Source organism: Macaca fascicularis, chromosome 2, assembly GCF_037993035.2.
Source record: "Macaca fascicularis isolate 582-1 chromosome 2, T2T-MFA8v1.1".
Lineage (NCBI taxonomy): Eukaryota > Metazoa > Chordata > Mammalia > Primates > Cercopithecidae > Macaca > Macaca fascicularis.
In genome coordinates, this window is record NC_088376.1 from 41,066,427 (window position 1) to 41,085,128 (window position 18,702).

Below are 18,702 nucleotides of genomic sequence, written 5' to 3' on the forward strand. Positions count from 1 at the left end.
TGTGTGATCATGACTGTTTCCCCTCACCCTTGTTCCCTATTACTGGAAACTGGTTTAAGTGATCTCATATAAGGAGAAATGAGAGAGATTCTTCTCATTGTTGAGTAAAGTTTCTCTTTCTTTTCCCTTCAGCCTATGAAGTGCCATTTAGTTTGCTTTATAGATTATATGTTGAATGTGTCATTTTTGATAACCATGGGTGATTACTTGAGATCTTTCTTAATTTCTACACATTTTCTAACTTCCAACCAAATAATTATCTTCTGATGATACTATATCATTTATAATACGTCCTATTGTTTATAATACAAGTTGCAAGTAAGGAGCTTTGGGAACTATAGGAAAGAAGGGATAAGAGAACACCTGGAAGACACAGGTCTATGCTGTTTTAGAACAGCGTTCCGAATAAATGAAAACTAAATCACCCGGTTCTAGGAAAAGTTTCTACATTGTAATTTAGACATCTAAACCCTCTTCCAAACAAACCCTAGCTGATTAGCACAATCTATTCGGTACTATTTAAGATATTTGTGAAAAAGTTTTGAAGTTTCTGTTCTTGGATTACTTTGACAAAGTGTGGGCTAACTCATAGGAGCAGAGATATGGAACAATGCCTTAATCTTTTGAGGTGGGCAAAGAAAGGCTTTAAGAAAATGACAGGTTTTTTTGCAACTCACTTGTTTAAAAGGAGCTCAAACCATCAAGGCCTAAAATTTTCCAACAACAAAATGACGTCTTATAGCCAGCATGGCAAATTGAGGAAGATGCTCCAGAACTGTATGCCTCATTAAAAATTTTTCAGGGGCTGGGTGCAGTGGCTCACACATGTGATCTCAGCACTTTTTGAGAGGCCAAGGCAGGTGGCTCTCTTGAGCCCAGGAGTTTAAGACCAGTCTGGGCAACATGGTGAAACCCTGTCTCTACAAAAAATATAAAAGAATTAGCCAGGCATGGTGGCGTGTGCCTGTAGTCCCAGCTACCCAAGAGACTGAGGTGCATCGATTGAGCCTAGGTGGTTGAGCCTGCAGTGAACCAGTCATTGCACCACTGCACTTCAGCCTGAGTCACAGAACAGGACCCTGTCTCAAAAAAAAAAAAAAAAAAAGGAAAGAAAAATCTATTCCTGAGCGTTCAACAGAGCCCAGCATCTACTAGTCATAACCACAGTAATCCCAAAAGGCTACCGAAAATTGGACCTGGAGGAATAACTACATGTTAAATTATTTTAAGCTATGAGAAGTTTGAATAATCCCATTCCTGAAGTTACCTAAATAGCTTTCAGGATTACTCATCAGAAACTTCAGCACTTTAGGGATTGCTCATCTGAAACTTCTCAATGCTGTTTTAGCTGAAATTATAGAGTACCATTAAATCACTATTTTTTTTGTTGGAGAGAAACTTAAACTGAGGATAATGATTTAACAGCCACCCTCATACCACTGACAGAAGGGAAGATGTTATCAGAGAAAGTCACCTTTACTCACCTTTTAATTGGATAAATTAGCATTTGCCACTGTAATTAAATAACCACATTTAAATATTCTGAGACATAGCTAGACTTCAAGAAACAGTATAGCATTTATAAATCCAGTGACAATAGTAAAAGCCTAAAATACAATATTAACAACTTTACCAATATACTGACAACATGTATCTTTGAGAACAACTGATCCAATGGTCCATGTATTGTCATTAAACATAAAACCCTTTTATTTTCATGTTGTTCTTTTTTTGCATATAGGCTAAAAATAAGGTAATAGAATTTTAGGATTCATTTGTAGGGACTCACATTAAGCTAAGATTAAATGACAAAACTTAAAATTACTAATTTGCTTTGACTGGTATCAGTATTAAATAAATTTACATACTTTGGGGAAGGGAAAAAGAGATCACTAAAGCATTTGTGTTGTAATCTAATCATAATTGTATTTTTGAAAAATTCTCTCTGATTTATTGAGCAAAAAACGCCCAACAGAAATAATATTTGTTGAAATTCTAACTTCTGAACGGTTGCTATTTGTTAAGTATTTACTCAGATTTCTGAGACCTGTTTTTTGGAGTTTAAGACCATGAGAATTAGGCCAGGCGTGGTGGCTCGTGCCCATAATCTCAGCACTTTGGGAGGCCTAAGTGAGAGGATCCTTTGAGCTCAGAAGTTCAAGACCAGCCTGGACAATGTAGTGAGACCCTGTCTCTGGGGGGGAGGGGGGAAGAAGCCATGAGGACTTACATGCTTCCCACCCAGTGGATGCTGCCCCTCACCACCAGGTTGCTGCAGGTTGATTTGGAGAAAGATGAACGAGAGACTGATAAGTCTCAAGTGACAGAGCCTCCTCGCTAGTTGGTTTAGCCACTAATTCCCTCCTTGCAATTGCTTTTTTTTTTTTTTTTTTGAGATGGAGTCTTACTCTGTCTTCCAGGCTAGAGTTCTGTGGCGTGATCTCGGCTCACTGCAAACTTAGTCCCCTGGGTCCAGACGATTCTCCTGCCACAGCCTCCCGAGTAGCTGGGATTACAGGTGTGCACCACAATATCTGGCTAATTTTCGTTTTTTGTTTTTTTTTTTAAGTAGAGATGGGGTTTTACCATGTTGGCCAGGCTGGTCTCGAACTTCTGACCTCAAGCCATCTGTGCTGGGATTACAGACGTGAACCACCGCGTCTGGCCCCTTACAATTGCTTTTACACAATAGTGTGTACACCCTCAGAGAGGAGGAAGAACTTCTTTTGTAACAAGTACTTGCTGCCATCTTTGAGGCAAAGAATTTGAGGGATAAAGTAAAGTATCTATCAGCACCAGGAAACAATTATATATAGAGAGAATTGCAGTGCGCTTGATCTTTTCCCCATCCATTGTAAATATAACTTAGAAAGGATGTGCCGTAATTTATTTAGATCTTAGAAAAAAAGTTACAAGCACATGGGTATACGCTGAAATGATGTTATTAATAGTAAAAGACTGAAAACAATCTAAGTGTTTATAGGGTACTAGTTAAAGTTTAGAACATTCCTATAATAGAATAAGGCCAACAAATAAATGAGAAAACTTTATGTACTGATATGAATGATCTGAGATAAATTGTAAAGGAAGAAAAGGTTTAGAGCAGTGTTTATAGTATTCTACCATTTGTATTAAAATGGGGGAAAGAATGTATTTATGTATCTGCTGTATATGTATAAAATGTCTTGAAAAATATCTATTAGGTCACCTCAAGGTAGGAGAACAGATTGCAGTTAGAGGTGGAAAAACAATGAGGTGCAAGAGCCTGAGGTAGCACCCTGCCTACTTAGCTTTTGCTAAGCTCTGCCAGTGTCTAAACTGGGTTGTCAAAATTGATAAGGAACTCAAAAAACCTTAGTGTGATGACATAAGCTGGGGCTAATTTTGGCTTATCTTCATGATTTAGTAACTAGGTAAGAAAAAATGCGTCGAATCCTTACGCGACCCCTGTTTTCCTTGGCTCCCCTACTTCAGTCTTCACCACTGTCTTTATAAGCCAAAGACTCCTTTGTTTCAAATGAGACAATGCATGTAAAGTGTTTAGAGCAGTGCCTGGCACTGGTATCCAGTATCCATTAAGTAGTACCTATACTTATAACTGCAGATGAGGTGGGAGGAAAGGGAGCACACTTAAAACCAATGCCCTGAGATTGTCAGTATTTTCAGTTATTACAAAAACAGGTTTGCACCATTCTGGATGGATATGTAATGATAACTATATCACACCATTTTACTCTGGGAATTTATCCTCATAACCTCAGGATCTGTACTGAGATGCAGCTTCAAATAATGTTCAACAGAACACTGCTTATAGCAGTAAAACATTAGAAACTACCTAAAATATACAATGGGGGTTTGCATGAGCAAACTGTAGAATACTGTATTGTGATTAAAAATAAGAAACTCAAAGTTAGAAAATGCATGGACAGAGAGAAGTTGCTGAGTTTTTTACGGATTCTTTTAATAATACATAAAATATTTGGGGATCGTTACCTATATAGTGGAATATGACAGTTGTGCTATTCAGAAGTATGAATGCTAATTTCCCCACTTCAAATGATGGGTGTTTTGGCTCAAGAAACAACAAGCATCTTCAGGACAGTTGTTACTTGCTTAAATAATGGGTTGGAGAAACTGGTTTGAGAGCGCTTGCTGGACCAGTAACTGGTTTCTTCTGGTGAGCCCAGACTGATAGCCTACCTATGTGATATTTTTCTCTTCTGAATAATGATAAGCATGAAATATCATTCCTGTGTTGGCTTTAACTAATTTTTCATTAATTGATTGGATAAGGTTGGATATAAAATGAATATGGATATAAAAAGAATTATGAATATAAAAAGAATTATGGCACATTTGAAGCTTTGCATTAACTTTAGCTTCTGCCACTTTGAAGCTCTTTAGTACATGGATTAGTAGAAAACAGAATTGAGGAAAAAAAAAAACCCTTCATTTTCCTATCTCTTTACCTTCTGACTCTTAAGAACCAATTTTTTTTTTTTGAGACAGGGTCTCGCTCTGTTGCCCAGGCTAGAGTGCAGTGGCACGATCTTGGCTTACTGCAGCCTCCGCCTCCTGGGTTCAAGCAATTCTCCTGCCTCAGCCTCCGGAGTAGCTGGGACTACAGGCACCGCCACCACACCCAGCTAATTTTTGTAGTTTTACTAGAGATGGGATTTTACCATATTGACCAGGATGGTCTTGATCTCCTGACCTCTTGATTTGCCCGCTGCAGCCTCCCAGAGTGCTGGGATTACAGGTGTGAGCCACCCACCCGGCCGAACCAATGCTTTTAAAAAGAAAAATGAGATAGAAATATGGAAACCAAAACATGTTGTTGTTCACTTCCCAGTTACGGAGTGTTGTGTTTCCCACTATAGCATTATTCAGACCTCCCTGATGTGTTAAGGTAGGTTAGTCTTTGTCCAGTTTCTTTTACAATTCATTTTTAGAGTTCCCCTGACTAACTCATCAGTTCTAAGTTGTAAGAATGACTCTGCCACTGTTTCCTGTGGGCATAGGGCAATAATGTGCACATGAAATGCAGAATTCATCGTGGCTCTATTGCTGTGGTGGTATTCTATTTAATAATTGCAGAGGACTTGTGCCAATATAGCTTCTGGGCCCACTTCTTTATTTCTAGGAGGTAACGAGGCAGCATTTCTAGAACTGAGATGAGTTAAGATATGGTAGTCCCTTGCAGGACTAAACACAGTGTTTGTCCTGCTTTTTGAGGTCTGAGTTTATTTAAGCAAAGAGTAACAGGATTCTTTACTGTAGTGAATGTGGTTTTCTACATTTAAGTAAATGTGGTTTTATTGGAATGAATCATTGCTCTTCTAAATGTATTGTTGTATTCTCTTTTCTTACAGGGGCCAGATCATCAAACAATTTTATTTAACCATGGTGCAGTTCAGAATATTGCTCACCTACTAACCTCACTGTCCTACAAAGTAAGATGTTAAAAATTGTGGCCAGATTTTTATACCTTGTTTGTGATGTCTAGAAAGAGACCCACGTATTTTTATTGCTTCTTTGATAATTGTGATCAAAAGTAGTATTTTATCAGTGAAATGTTATAGGGCATCATTTTAGCTATAGAATGCTCTGAAAAATAAAAAAAAAGGCTGCCCTTGCATCTCTGTGTTTTTTAGAATACAGTTGTACCATGAGTTCTTATTGATTTACACCCATTAAATAGATTTCAAATCCTTTTTGGGAGGTACCAGTGCCGTCATGCCCGAAGTATAGAAGCAGTGACTTTCTATATCAAGAAAGACATTTAATTTCATATTTGAGACCTTTATTTAACCACAGTGTCTCAGACTTAGCATATTCCTGCATACACATCAACATTTAAAATATGTTATGTTGTGTACTTTGAGTTAAAAAGTAAAGAGTTTTCAGACTTACTAATTAAATTTTCTTTATTGTCTTTTATATATAAAAGGAAGCAGTGTCATATTACCAGGTGTTGAGTTAAAACCTTGGCCATTCATTGTTGTCCATCTACACGTTGTAGCAAATATTGACATGTAGTCCTTATTGTGTCACATTAGAGTTGGGTATTGCAGGAGTTTGTTGCAGAACAGGGAAGCAGTCATTTTTGTCTTCTGTCCTCTTGCAGTGACTCCATTCTGCCCTTTTAGTCTTTAAATTTATTTCAGGTAGGGTCTACTGATGTGTGTGTTTTCCCTACCTCAGCTATCTAGTTTAGTCTTGGTAAAGAGCTCATAAGGATAGGAATGGGGAGTGGAACTGACTTCAAACTAGCCAGAGGCAGGGGAAAGAAATATATACTGAGAGCTACCTCCTCTTTACTGTGCCATGCAGAGGCTAAACCAGTCAGCACTTGCACATCAAAAAACAGTTGTTCAGGTGGCTGTTTATTGTTCCTTTACTTCATCTCCTCTAGCTTCATTAATTCCCCCAGCTCTTCCTCCATTTCTCCTATCTTTTCTGCACTAGACTTCCTTATTTACTATAATGATTTGAAAAACCTACAGGTTGTGGAAAGGGTACTAGTCTGTTAACATTACTCTTCTGCCAGGGTTTGCTGTATTACCAAAGTGCCATTAGTATATTCTAGGTTCCTCCTGTGGCCACGTACTAGTGCTGCAGAGCATTGCCCAGGTGAGGGGCTTCATACCCCAGCTACCTATCTTGTGAGTGCTTGTCAAACTCAGGTTCCACATTAAAACATCATGTGTAGACTCAGGCTTGGAAGTGAGGATTAGATTGGATTAGAATGGAAAGAATTTTAAAAAATACACATCTCTTAGGAGCTTCTGGAAATTGTAAAGCACATTATATATGGTTAAGAGATTGGTCCTTGGTATTATCCCAAACCAAGTATCACCTAGTTCTGAGGAATACTAGCACAATTCATGGGTATTTTAAAAATTAGTGCTTCTTAAATTTTATTGTAACATTGTTTCCTCTCCTTCTGTTCCTTCGCTCCATTCCATGCATAAGAGTACTCTTTTTTTTTTTTTTTTTTTGCCTTGAAAGGCACTTGGTAATTAATTGTTATTAAGTTCTCTTTGTCTTACCAACTGTATTTTGTAGTTTTTTTTAACTTTGATTAGAGATTTGTCTAGTTGAATTTAAATTGCTACTTCCTCATTTTTTTCTATTACTTCAAAATTAGTTTTAACTTTTATAGTTAATTTTAACTTACTGTGCTCTTCAGCTATACAGGTGTTATTGTTATGTCTTTAAGGCCTGTTAGTATTTTAAGCAGATTTACTTAATTTTTTAGAAGAATTTAGATTCTGAGACATTAGCATTTGCATTTGCAAAATTAAAATAAATGCATTTTTTGTTTGTTCATTTATTTTTACAGGTTCGAATGCAAGCACTGAAATGTTTCTCAGTTTTAGCTTTTGAAAACCCCCAGGTATCGATGACCCTGGTAAATGGTAGGCTGGAGCTTTCAGTGGCACCTACATGATTTAATTGATGAACTTTGTAGATTTGAAGAATTTCCTTAATCATTGTTGTTTGTTTTATTTCTAGTTTTGGTTGATGGAGAATTGTTACCACAGATTTTTGTGAAGATGTTACAGAGGGATAAGCCTATTGAGATGCAGCTCACATCAGCAAAATGGTAAAAGTCAGGACAATTGGGAAGAAAGACAGTGCTTTATCAATATCTTAGAGTATTTTTGGACAGCTTGTTGCTTGCTTCCAATCCCCGTTTTATTTTGGGATTTTGAAATTTGAAAGTCAGAGTTCCATCCCACATTTTCTTAAATGGATGTGAGTTTTTTATACTCAGCTTGTTACTAGTAGTATGCAGAACAGGAACACTTATATAACATTTGAGACTGTCTTCAGAAAATTACTTTATTACATCCTCAAACTACTGTCCTTGTACTTCAGTTGAAATAATACTGAATTAGATTAAATTTAACCAACCTATACTATGCTAAGTATTAGCCAGGGAACTATAAGATATAGATATATGGAATGAGAATTAGTTGAAGTTGATAACCACGGGATGATTTCAGAGAACGTGGCTTCCTCATCTTTCGAGGAAAACACACACACACACACACACACACACACAAATCTTCATAAAATTGTGATGGTTTGTAAGATATTTATGCAAAGTTTTTTTTTTTCTTTTTTTTTTTGAGACAGAGTCTCACTCTGTCACCCATGCTGGAGTGCAGTGGCATGATCTCGGCTCACTGCAACCTCCACCTCCCGGGTTCAAGCAATTCTCCTGCCTCAGCCTCTTCAGTAACTGGGATTACAGGCACGTGCCACCACACCTGGCTAATTTTTGTATTTTTAGTAGGGACAGGGTTTCACCATGTTGGTCAGGCTGGTCTCAAACTCCTGACCTCGTTATCCCAGAGTGCTGAGATTACGGGCATGAGCTACCGTGCCCGGCTGCAGAGTTTTTATTAGCACAATGTCTGGCTTATGTAAGCATTCAGTGCATGTTCGGTAATTATCAGTACATGAAATGGATGTGTTCAGCACTTGTGTAGGGTTCTATGCTCAGTTTAATCTTAGTATTTAAGCTGTGGTTCTAATATTTTGGTGAGAATTTGGCATTTTCAATTAATTACTCATGAATTGTTTGGTTTTTGTTTGTATTTTTTGCTTGCTTTTTGTCTTTAAAACTGAGCATTTGCCTCTGTCAGTAAGGTAATGTTCTCAAGTAAATGGTTTCAGAAAAACAATGTGGTAACAAGCCTCAAGATAATAACAACTACAAATATTTTAGCCCTCTACAATATAAGTAAAATAATTTTACCTATTTGTTTATAACTTGTGGTAGAAGCCAACATGGGATGTTTTAATTTTTTCCCCCATCTTGCTAAAGGAATGTAATCAAAAAGGAAATTCATTAATTTAAATTTCTGAAGCGCTTAATGTTCAGCGCCTGCCTAGGGAATACAAATTAATTATATTCTTATTCAAAGGCAGCTTACAATTGTTGTTCATTAGAACCAAATTATTGACTTGTTCCCAAAGCCACTGCTGTTAACCTCTGAATAGTTCATTTATGATGGATAGCTGTGTTACAAGTTAAATGCCTCTTCTGTGATACTTCTGCTGCATTCAGAGTTAGAATATTCCAACTTCACTTCATTTAAACTTAGATAACGTGTTAATCTTATGTTTCATTTTGAACATTTTTCCCTTTTTATTATGGAAGATTCTGACGTATAAAGAATACAACATGTGCCCAGCACCTAGCCTCAAAATGTGTCCATCATTAGGTTATTTATTTTTAAAACTATTTGGTAGGTTTTTGTTTTGTTTTTTTAATAGCTGGCTTCCCATCTGTATTTGTCAGTTAGTTTTCTTTGACAGTTAAATTGACTGAACCTCCGAAAAGCGAATTGTCAAAATCTTCACTCTCAAGATAAGTGATATTATTTGGTTTTCGATTTTTTTATAAAATCTTAAAAAGTTAAATAATTTTTCATGTAAAGCTTTAAACTCCAAGCAAAAACTTACTTTCTGCTGTCTTATTCCAGTTTAACTTACATGTGTAGAGCTGGAGCAATTCGGACAGATGATAACTGTATTGTATTAAAGGTAAGCTAATTAATTATCTTTAAAATGTGAAAATTATCCAGTTATGTGTTAAATATCAGTATTGATATTCATATTTCATTTTACACATTTATCATTATAGTATGTGTGCATGGCATAGAATAATATTAAAAGACCATGCTTTCTTTTCATTGGATGTCATATAGTTTTTAAAAATTGATTTTAGATGTGTTTTGAAAGTCAACGTGAAATAATTCTTTCATTGTCACAGCCTTTTCATTTTATGGTAATTAGGAGGATGTGGAAATTGTAAAAGTGTACAATTCAGGTGGAATAGAAAATATATTTTGTTCTTGATTGTCATTAAATTTGTATTACAGTTTTAGAGGCAATTTGCTATTTTTGCAGAAAAAGACTTTATATCATTCTTGTAGCTGATAATCAAAAGGCATAATGAAAGACAATAAGTAGATAACACATGAAAACAAGCATTGTCATTGTGATATGTCATATACAACTTGAATTTAGAAAAACCTAGAGAAAAGACCAGCCCTAAAAGTCCTAAAACCTGGGATTCTGGTTTTAGCACTTCCACCTCTGACTGGACATCCTTTATTCTTTTGATGCCTCGGACTCCAGATTATGAAAATTGAAGCATTAATTCCTGCTCATCTATGCCACAGGGTTACTGTGAGGATAACAATATATTAAATACATTAAAATGTCTTATTAGCTATAAAAAATTAAGTATAAATAAATTGATCATGTGTCATTTGATAAATATGAGATCTCACATTATGATGTGAGAGGTGATCCCAAGGATAAAAGAGCACAAAGAAAACTAATATTTGCTTTAGTCTTTGAGGAAGACAATTAATTTAATGAGATCTGAACACTCCCTAAGTAAACAACTCTGCATAGAGTGCCACGGCCTTCCATAGCAATTATCTTGATTTATTTACTTCTCTAACCTTCCTCTTTTTCTGCATTGGTAAAATGTTAGTAGTATATTCTTCATGTAGTAGTCATGAGCATTAAATTAAATAATTCATGAATTTATGGTATCAATAAATATTAGTAACTAGTAATGTTAGGGAAAAAAGTAACTAGTAACGTTAGGGTTGAATTATAAAGCTTCTTCTAGCCTAATAGGAAATTAGTAGTGAACGATAAAGTGCCAAGCTCTGTGGTAAAAGATTTAATAGAAACTTATATATAAAAGAGCAAAGCACAGTTGCCTGCAATATTTGAGGAAGACTTTCTATAATAATAACATTTCAATTTCTACTTCCACATTGTCCTTTCAAGTGGATCCATCAGGCTTAGAAATAGTAAATGTCATTTGAGACCAGCCTGGTCAACCTGGTGAATCCCTGTCTCTACTAAAAATACAAAAATTAGCCGGGCGTGGTGGTGAGCACCTGTAATCCCAGCTACTCAGAAGGCTGAGGAAGGAGAATTGCTTGAATCCAGGAGGCAGAGGTTGCAGTGAGCCGAGATCGCGCCGTTGCACTCCAGCCTGGGTGACAGAGTGAGACTCCGTCTCAAAAAAAAAAAAAAAAGAAAAAGAAAAAGAAATAGTAAATGTCTGGAATATTTTTATTGAGAACCTAATGTAGGTAAGTTACCAAAACCATTGCCAAGATTTTTGAGGGACCTCAGAAGTAAAATTGGACTCGTGGATACCACTACTAATTCCAGCAAGTTCTTGGGAGAAAACCTAGCAACTGTGAATGATACGCTTCACTCACATTATAGTAGAACTGGTGGAATCTGAGTAATGGTAAGATCACTGCAGGTTTTTTTTTTTTTTTTGAGACAGTCTCGCTTAGTCGCCCAGGCTGGAGTGCAGTGGCGCGATCTCAGCTCACTGCAAGCTCCGCCTCCCGGGTTCACGCCATTCTCCTGCTTCAGCCTCCCGAGTAGCTGGGACTACAGGCGCCCGCCGCCTCGCCCGGCTAATTTTTTGCATTTTTAGTAGAGACGGGGTTTCACAGTGTTAGCCAGGATGGTCTCGATCTCCTGACCTTGTGATCCGCCCGCCTCGGCCTCCCAAAGTGCTGGGATTACAGGCGTGAGCCACCGCGCCCGGCAGATCACTGCAGTTTTAAAGCTGTATTTTGTTTTGGCAACTGTAGGTATGACTCCCCAAACCAAAAAATAAACCATATTACTCACTAATGAAGAGATAGCATACTTTTCCTAAGGCAAAATCATTCCTGATTAAACTGCTGGGTCTCTTTTAGGTAAATAAATAGATGGATGGGGCAGAACCATTAGACATGATTTGTTAGAGATTCTTAAATGTCTTTTACAAAGTTGTACAATAGAACTTGTCTTACCGGTCCCAAAAGCCTAATTAGAATTTGTTTTAATATACTTTGATGTGTGAGTAGAGTTTATTGTGCCAGTACAAATGATTAATCTGTACTGAATTTTGCTTGTTTTTGCATTTAAAAAAAATCTTTTATGCTCTGGAAGTCAGTAAAGGAAATATTTGATCACAAACATTACTCCTGATAAAAGCTATTGAGTTGATTCAGTCACTATATGCTTAAGCTTTTACCTTTACCAAAAAGCAAATAATTAATCTCACTACCTTTCAGACATTACCTTGTTTGGTTCGAATGTGCAGTAAGGAGAGATTACTAGAGGAGAGAGTTGAAGGAGCTGAGACACTTGCCTATCTGATTGAACCAGATGTTGAGCTACAGAGAATCGCTAGCATAACTGATCACCTCATTGCCATGCTTGCTGATTATTTCAAGTATCCCAGCTCAGTGAGTGCCATCACTGATATTAAAAGGGTATGTTATTTTCCTTTTTTAGCAGCTCAATGGAGATTTTTTAGTTTTTCTTATTGTTCACAGTTTTGAACCAATTGATAACTACAGCTCAAAGCCCTTTTAAATAAAGGATCTTTTATCTTTGTTAACATAGATAATATTGCTTTGTAAGTTTTTGAATCCAAGTTGTTTAATATTTATTGTCAGGAAGTTTTTACTGAGCAGATAAGCAGTAAAGAAAATTGCATCCTGACTCCTAACTAAACCTCAAAAATAGTGGATTCTCCAAGCTGGGTATTGATATAACTGTATAGTCTTATGCTTGGTCATGGAATCATCTCTGTTTTTATATTCTCATTCTTTAGGTCAGGAGTAATCTTTTTGTTACAGGAGACTAAGTTGTCCCATGTTACTTTCCATCACAGTCTTTCTGTTTTGTTACCTTTCCTTATCTTCTCTTTTTTCCAGTTTCATACTGTGCTTTGGACCTGCTAGTGATAGCTAAAGCATCATTTAGTCTCGAATTTGGGACCAAAAAGGCCAAATTGTGCTTTTTCTGAAAAATCTAAGTTCCTTAGAATACATAGATATTTATTTTGACTTGTTGCATCTCGGCCTATTTGCCTTATCCATTTCTTTAAGCATAGGCCATGAACATTCTGTAAGAGAAAGTTTATTCAAGGAGGCCATGGTAGAGAGAATATTGCCTCTTAATTAGTAACCAGTACTGTTTCATGAATGTAACTGTATTTTTCATGCCAGTGGTTCCAATGGTAGCTATTCTTTTGACCTCTCCCTCATGCTTTTGAATTTCAAAAAACCCCATCTGGTAGGCAGTTGTTCATTTGGCATTTAACGTTGAAAATAAAGCAGACTATTAAGGGTATATCTTTACTCTCTTAAGAGCCTAAAATAACCTTCATTGGTATTTGCATTAGTAATGTACTCTACCCTCTGGGTATTAAACTTATGTGTCTGCTCTTCTTTCACTAGTGGTGTTTTTCCAGTAGAAGTGATTGGTTACATACATTTAACCAGTTGCCTTGTCTGTTTTCCTTCTGGTCGTTTTTTCACACTGACACTATATCTCACCAATATAAAGATACATGAGCAACCCTTAACTACTGCCTCATGAACACCCTGAGTTGACCACCCAGGAAGGCAAAAAAATGTCTTGATGGCCATGAGAGTAAGGAAACATAATTTTGAGAACATGTAGCCTATGCATATGCAAATCATTTAACTAGTACGTAGATCATCCCTTCTATTAGTTTTTCCATTTCATTTCCATCAGTAAAACTGTAACAACAATAATCCTTAAAAATGACTTCCTAATACCAAACTTAAGTAATAGTTTGTTTTGTCATCTTTATTTTTGATGATGGATTATCGAAAGGTTTCTGACCCCAAAAGTATAGACACTAGACCCATAAAGAGAAATCTTCACATGTTAATAAATTTGTGATTTTCATAATATATTAGTTCAAGTCAGTATTATATCTCAATTTATGACTAGAACGTAGTTAAGACTTTTAGATAATGTTAGAACTTATCAAAGTGAGTATTCTGTATTGGGAAGTTGTTCCTATAATCCATCAGTGTCTGCTTTGAACAAAAGTTTTGGAGCTATTAAGAATTGCTTTCAGAGCCACCCCAAATTATATATATATGTAAAATATATATATATAGTCTTTTGCATTTTGTGGAATTTTTTGTTACCTATGTTATATTACCCAACTGAATTTCTCCATCTTCACGCACAGTCAGTGACAACTAAAATTCTCCTCACTGATCAAGCTATACCACTGTCAGTGTTTTCTAGCTAATAATACCAGTTAGCTCTTTAGGAATTTTCAGAAGAGGATCTCAGAATGTTATGAACAACACCTACATCATCGGATGAGTGAACCTTTCCAAAGTAACTTCTTTGGGGAAAGTGGTATTCATTTGGATGATTACATTAAGGCTTTTAGTTATGAGATTATTTATATTATTGGTAGACTTTGTATAGTTACTTGGTCATAGTCGGTCATCGAAAGTATCCTGAAAATATGCTTCTGTTTTATTTTTACAGTAGTTTGGTGATCAAGTTTATAGAAGAGTTGATAATTAGTTATGCATGTTTAAAGATAGCATTATTTACTTCATGCTGATAATTTTGATGATGCTCTTGAAAAAACCCATACCCAACATAAGTCTCAGATAACTGTAATAGATAGTAATGGTTACCATCGTATACAGTTTGTTAAGCGTTTTCACAATGGGTTCTCTTTTTCTAAAAGCTTTTTATTTTTTTAATTTTTATTTATTTGTTTTTGAAGTGGAGTCTCGCTCTGTTGCCCAGGCTAGAGTGCAGTGGTGTGATCTCGGGCTCACTACAACCTCTGCCGCCTGGGTTCACACCATTCTCCCACCTCAGCCTCCCTAGTAGCTGGGACTACAGGCATCTGCCACCACGCCTGGCTCATTTTTTTGTATTTTTAGTAGAGACGGGGTTTTACTGTGTTAGCCAGGATGGTCTTGATCTCCTGACCTCGTGATCCGCCCGACTCGGCCTCCCAAAGTGCTGGGATTACAGGCATGAGCCACCGCGTCCGGCCTCTAAAAGCTTTTTAAATGCCAAAATTAGGCCAGCACTACTCTTAATATTTCAGAAAATTAGGGAAAACCTCCTAAAGACATTGTTGCGATATCATTCAGGTTATCAGCTGTAGTCCGGGGCTAGAGAAGTCTAGGTGTGCCTTCTTTTGAAGGAGAACATTTCAAAGAGCTGCTGCAAGCAAGCTTTAGTGCCACTAAAGCTACCATTTAGGAACACTAAATTTTTCAGAGTCAGAGATTCACAGTGGTTTTTCATATATCAGTGTCAAATGTAGTGTTCACTTTTAGATAGAAGCATACCGTGTGCATTTTAGGTCACATTGATACGAACACTGCAAGGTCTCAGTCTTATGTGAACAGAATCCAAAAATAACTGGGAAATGTAGTTAGTGACTGGGAAATTCACTAAAATCTAAAAGTTGTTAACTTTTTTTTCCTTCAAGTCAGTTAATGTTATTGAAAGTTTAATTTATGGACTGAGTTGGAACATATCCTTTTTTTCCCCATAGCTTGATCATGATTTAAAACATGCTCACGAACTCCGCCAGGCTGCATTCAAGCTCTATGCCTCTCTTGGAGCAAATGATGAAGACATCCGGAAGAAGGTGAGTCTGGGAGAGGGGCGTCCCCCAGTCCTGACAGCCAGCAGGCAGGGAGTGACGTCAACCTGAAAGTCGTGGTGAAGAGCACTAACAGTGACTGTTTGAATATATTAAAGCAGAGTGACTAAAGGCATAATTGAAGAATGAATGGGACCCGGATTTGGGGGGTTGTTTGTTTGTTTTTAGAACATAGAGTGGCATGGCCGTGCTGGAATGACAAGTAACTGGCGTGCTTTTTTTTGTGTCATTAATATGAATTATTATGTTGCACATTTTTGCATGTGTTCTGATAAAAATCAATTCTAGCACTGTGAAGCTTCAGACACCTTGAAAGTCCTAACATTAGAATTGTAAATGTTATTTATGGAAATACCTTCCAATGCTATTGAGAAATTCAAATCTCTATTGTATATTGTTCTTTGATATGTGGCTTAGTTTTCTGTTTTGATTTTTTTTGCTACTGTGCAAGTTTAATGTGAATAAAATCTTTGTGGAATGATGATTTTATGTTTAGTGAGTGGTCATCTGAATTTTCCAGCTCCCCAGAAAATGTATGCACTTGTATAGCACCCTTATGTTACTAAAGCCTAGTCTTACACTGAACTCATGTTCTTGATGAGAATACTTCTTGATGAGGAGTATAGTGGTAAGTAAGCTCTGACTTGGCTGCCTCCACAAACCAAAAGCTGGAACTTACCGCTCAAAAACATGTATAACCTAATAAATTCTACACAAGGCTTTCAGGACCATCAGAGAGCAAAACCACATGTTCTGTCTTGAGGAGCCATAGCAGAAAGAGCAGATTACTCATTATTTACTGAACATGATGATTTATTAAATCTGCCTATCTGCATTAGTATTTTAAGGAGCACTGTGAGAGAAATCACAAAGTATTAGAGTTTATCATGATTCAGATAAGTTCTTCAGGCCTGTAGAAAGAGGAGTATGGAACAACCTTACATTTGTTGAAATAACTTGAAAAGGAACCATTTCCTGAAGAAACTGAAGTAATAGCAATAAGATTCGATGTGTGAGTAGCTTTGATTTAAAATCAATGCACAAAGCACAACTAATAAATTGAATGTTTCCATGTACCTCACTTTATTTCAGTTAACAAGATATTTTGACTTGAAGTGTTTTTAGTATATCCCTATGAAAATCATTTTTGGTACATCTAAGTTTTCATTTATAAACGTTTATTTCAAAGCAAACATACTAATCATATGATACATATATGATTTATGGATGTTGATGTTAATGTTCAGTTTAGATATGTGGTGTATTGCAAGGAGAGAGGCTTTTATAACAATAGATTTGAACATTTTTAAAAAATTGGACTGTATAACTTAAATACACAATTATTTGGTTTGGGATGGTTATTAGGGCCCGTTAGAAACAGGAGAAGTATTTTACCCATTCTTAAAGCTCTAAAAAGCCATCTCATGGACTGAAAGGTAGATAGACAGATAGACCACAATGGGAAATAGGATGTCCATTTGTACTTCTTTGTACTTTTTTGTTAATAAACTGTTGTTTTGGAATTAATGACTTAATTTGTGATATCATGTTCTAGAAATATTTGCAACATGACAGTCTGATCAGTAGTCTATTAAAACTTGTATTCATAATGTGTATAATTTCCTGGTAAGGCTAACTCCTGATCATTTCTGTAGAAAGATGACAAATAAAGAAAAAGTTATAATTATTAATTATAGTTTTTTGTGTGGTAAAGCAAAGATACTGTGATATGTAATGGGGATTATATAACATTTTAAGGAAGATATTTAATTTCTGGGAAATTAAGTGTTTGAATAATTTACAGTTCATAGTAACTACTAAAGAGAGAAATTGTAAAATGGAAACTATAAAGTAATTTTGTGATAAAATCTACTTGAAGACTGGCCATAGGAGTGGAAACATTTTATTTTCAGTGTATAAAAAATGATAAATGGTAACACTTTTCTTTTGAGTGCATTTCTATTTCCTTTTTTGTTGTTGAAATAATTATTTGGGTAGATTTTTGTTTACTTTCTCCATGAAATATTTATTTCTTATTTATACTTATGTCTTATGAACTTAACTGTATTTTTTGTGTAGATCCTTAAAGTACAATGTTTATTGTTTGATTTTTTTAAGTGGAATATTTATGCTTGCCAAGATGGAATTTTAGTTAACTGAGTCAGTAAGTAGAGAAACTGAGTTAATGAGTGGAGAATCTCTGAAAGAAATTTAAAGGACTGTAGATCTACTTCTCCAATTCCTACTTCTCCCTGTCAAAAACCCACAAAATGTTTGTTTGTTTCAGGAGAAAAACATGAAATGTTCAGTTGGTCTGCCATTTAAATTAAAATTGGGAACATAATTCAATACGTTCAGTAAATAATATGTATCCTAGTGCCCTATTATGGCCAGTTAAGGAAAGGCAGAATGAAGAAGAGAAAATAAGAGCAAAATAGAGACAATGAGAGGTATACACAGTAGTAAAGGAGAAGGACACTGGCCTCTCTGCATATAATTGTGTCTCTTTTACTGCTTCTAAAGATGTCTGAAGGTCTGCTGTGTTTTCATTTCTTGATACCTTCTCTTTGGGCCAGAGAAAATTAAGCTGACAATGGAATGTGACCTGTAGATCAGAGATTTAGCGCCCCTGCTTTGAAGCGGTGTTGGTGTATTCCCACAAATAAACCAACTGTATAACATTCCCTGGAACTTAATAAGCATTCAATAAATATTTGTTGAATAAATATAGAAATGAAAATGCAGAAATCATACACAGAGTGACATTTTCTTTAATTTGTTTGGACCTTTATCCTGTGTAGAGCAGAATTGGTATTCTAATTCTGAGTGTTGCATCCTTTATTACTCTATGGCATACTTGAAAATTTCTTAATTTATTGTGGTGTCCTGTCAGCTAGAGTGAAGGAGGGTGGTGCTGGTGGAAAGAGTTGTGCAGGGGAGAGTGAAAAATACTGGCATTTACTGTGACATGAAGAGGGAGAAGAAGCCCCAGAAAAGATGGAGGATCACTGAGCCTGGCAACAGTTGTGACCTGGCCATGTTAAGCTTAGAAGAATTCAAGTTACCTGTAATAGTTGATCCTGACTCTGAATGGATTTTGGTTAGAGAGAGTAAGAGCATAGTCAGGAATTGAGAGATCAGTGGAAGAAGGGTCCAGAACACATTAGCAGTAACTG

The 18,702-nt window shown here is 36.2% G+C and overlaps 1 protein-coding gene across 24 annotated transcripts in view; it reads left to right on the forward strand.

The window, feature by feature from the left end:
- ARMC8 (armadillo repeat containing 8) overlaps positions 1 to 18,702 on the forward strand; it is a 112,971-nt gene that overhangs the window by 42,688 nt on the left and 51,581 nt on the right. For 20 of the 24 annotated variants that reach the window (XR_012430739.1, XM_045386906.2, XM_074031113.1 and 17 more), the window contains 6 exons: positions 5,373 to 5,453; positions 7,346 to 7,421; positions 7,519 to 7,609; positions 9,501 to 9,561; positions 12,126 to 12,326; positions 15,416 to 15,511. Coding sequence is in view for 23 of the 24 variants with exons in the window: in XM_045386906.2 (XP_045242841.1) it covers positions 5,373 to 5,453; positions 7,346 to 7,421; positions 7,519 to 7,609; positions 9,501 to 9,561; positions 12,126 to 12,326; positions 15,416 to 15,511 (606 nt within the window). In the remaining variant the exon portion in view is untranslated. The remainder of the gene's footprint in view (positions 1 to 5,372; positions 5,454 to 7,345; positions 7,422 to 7,518; positions 7,610 to 9,500; positions 9,562 to 12,125; positions 12,327 to 15,415; positions 15,512 to 18,702) is intronic. The other 4 variants (XM_074031120.1, XM_074031117.1, XM_045386910.2 and 1 more) reach the window with 1 other exon arrangement.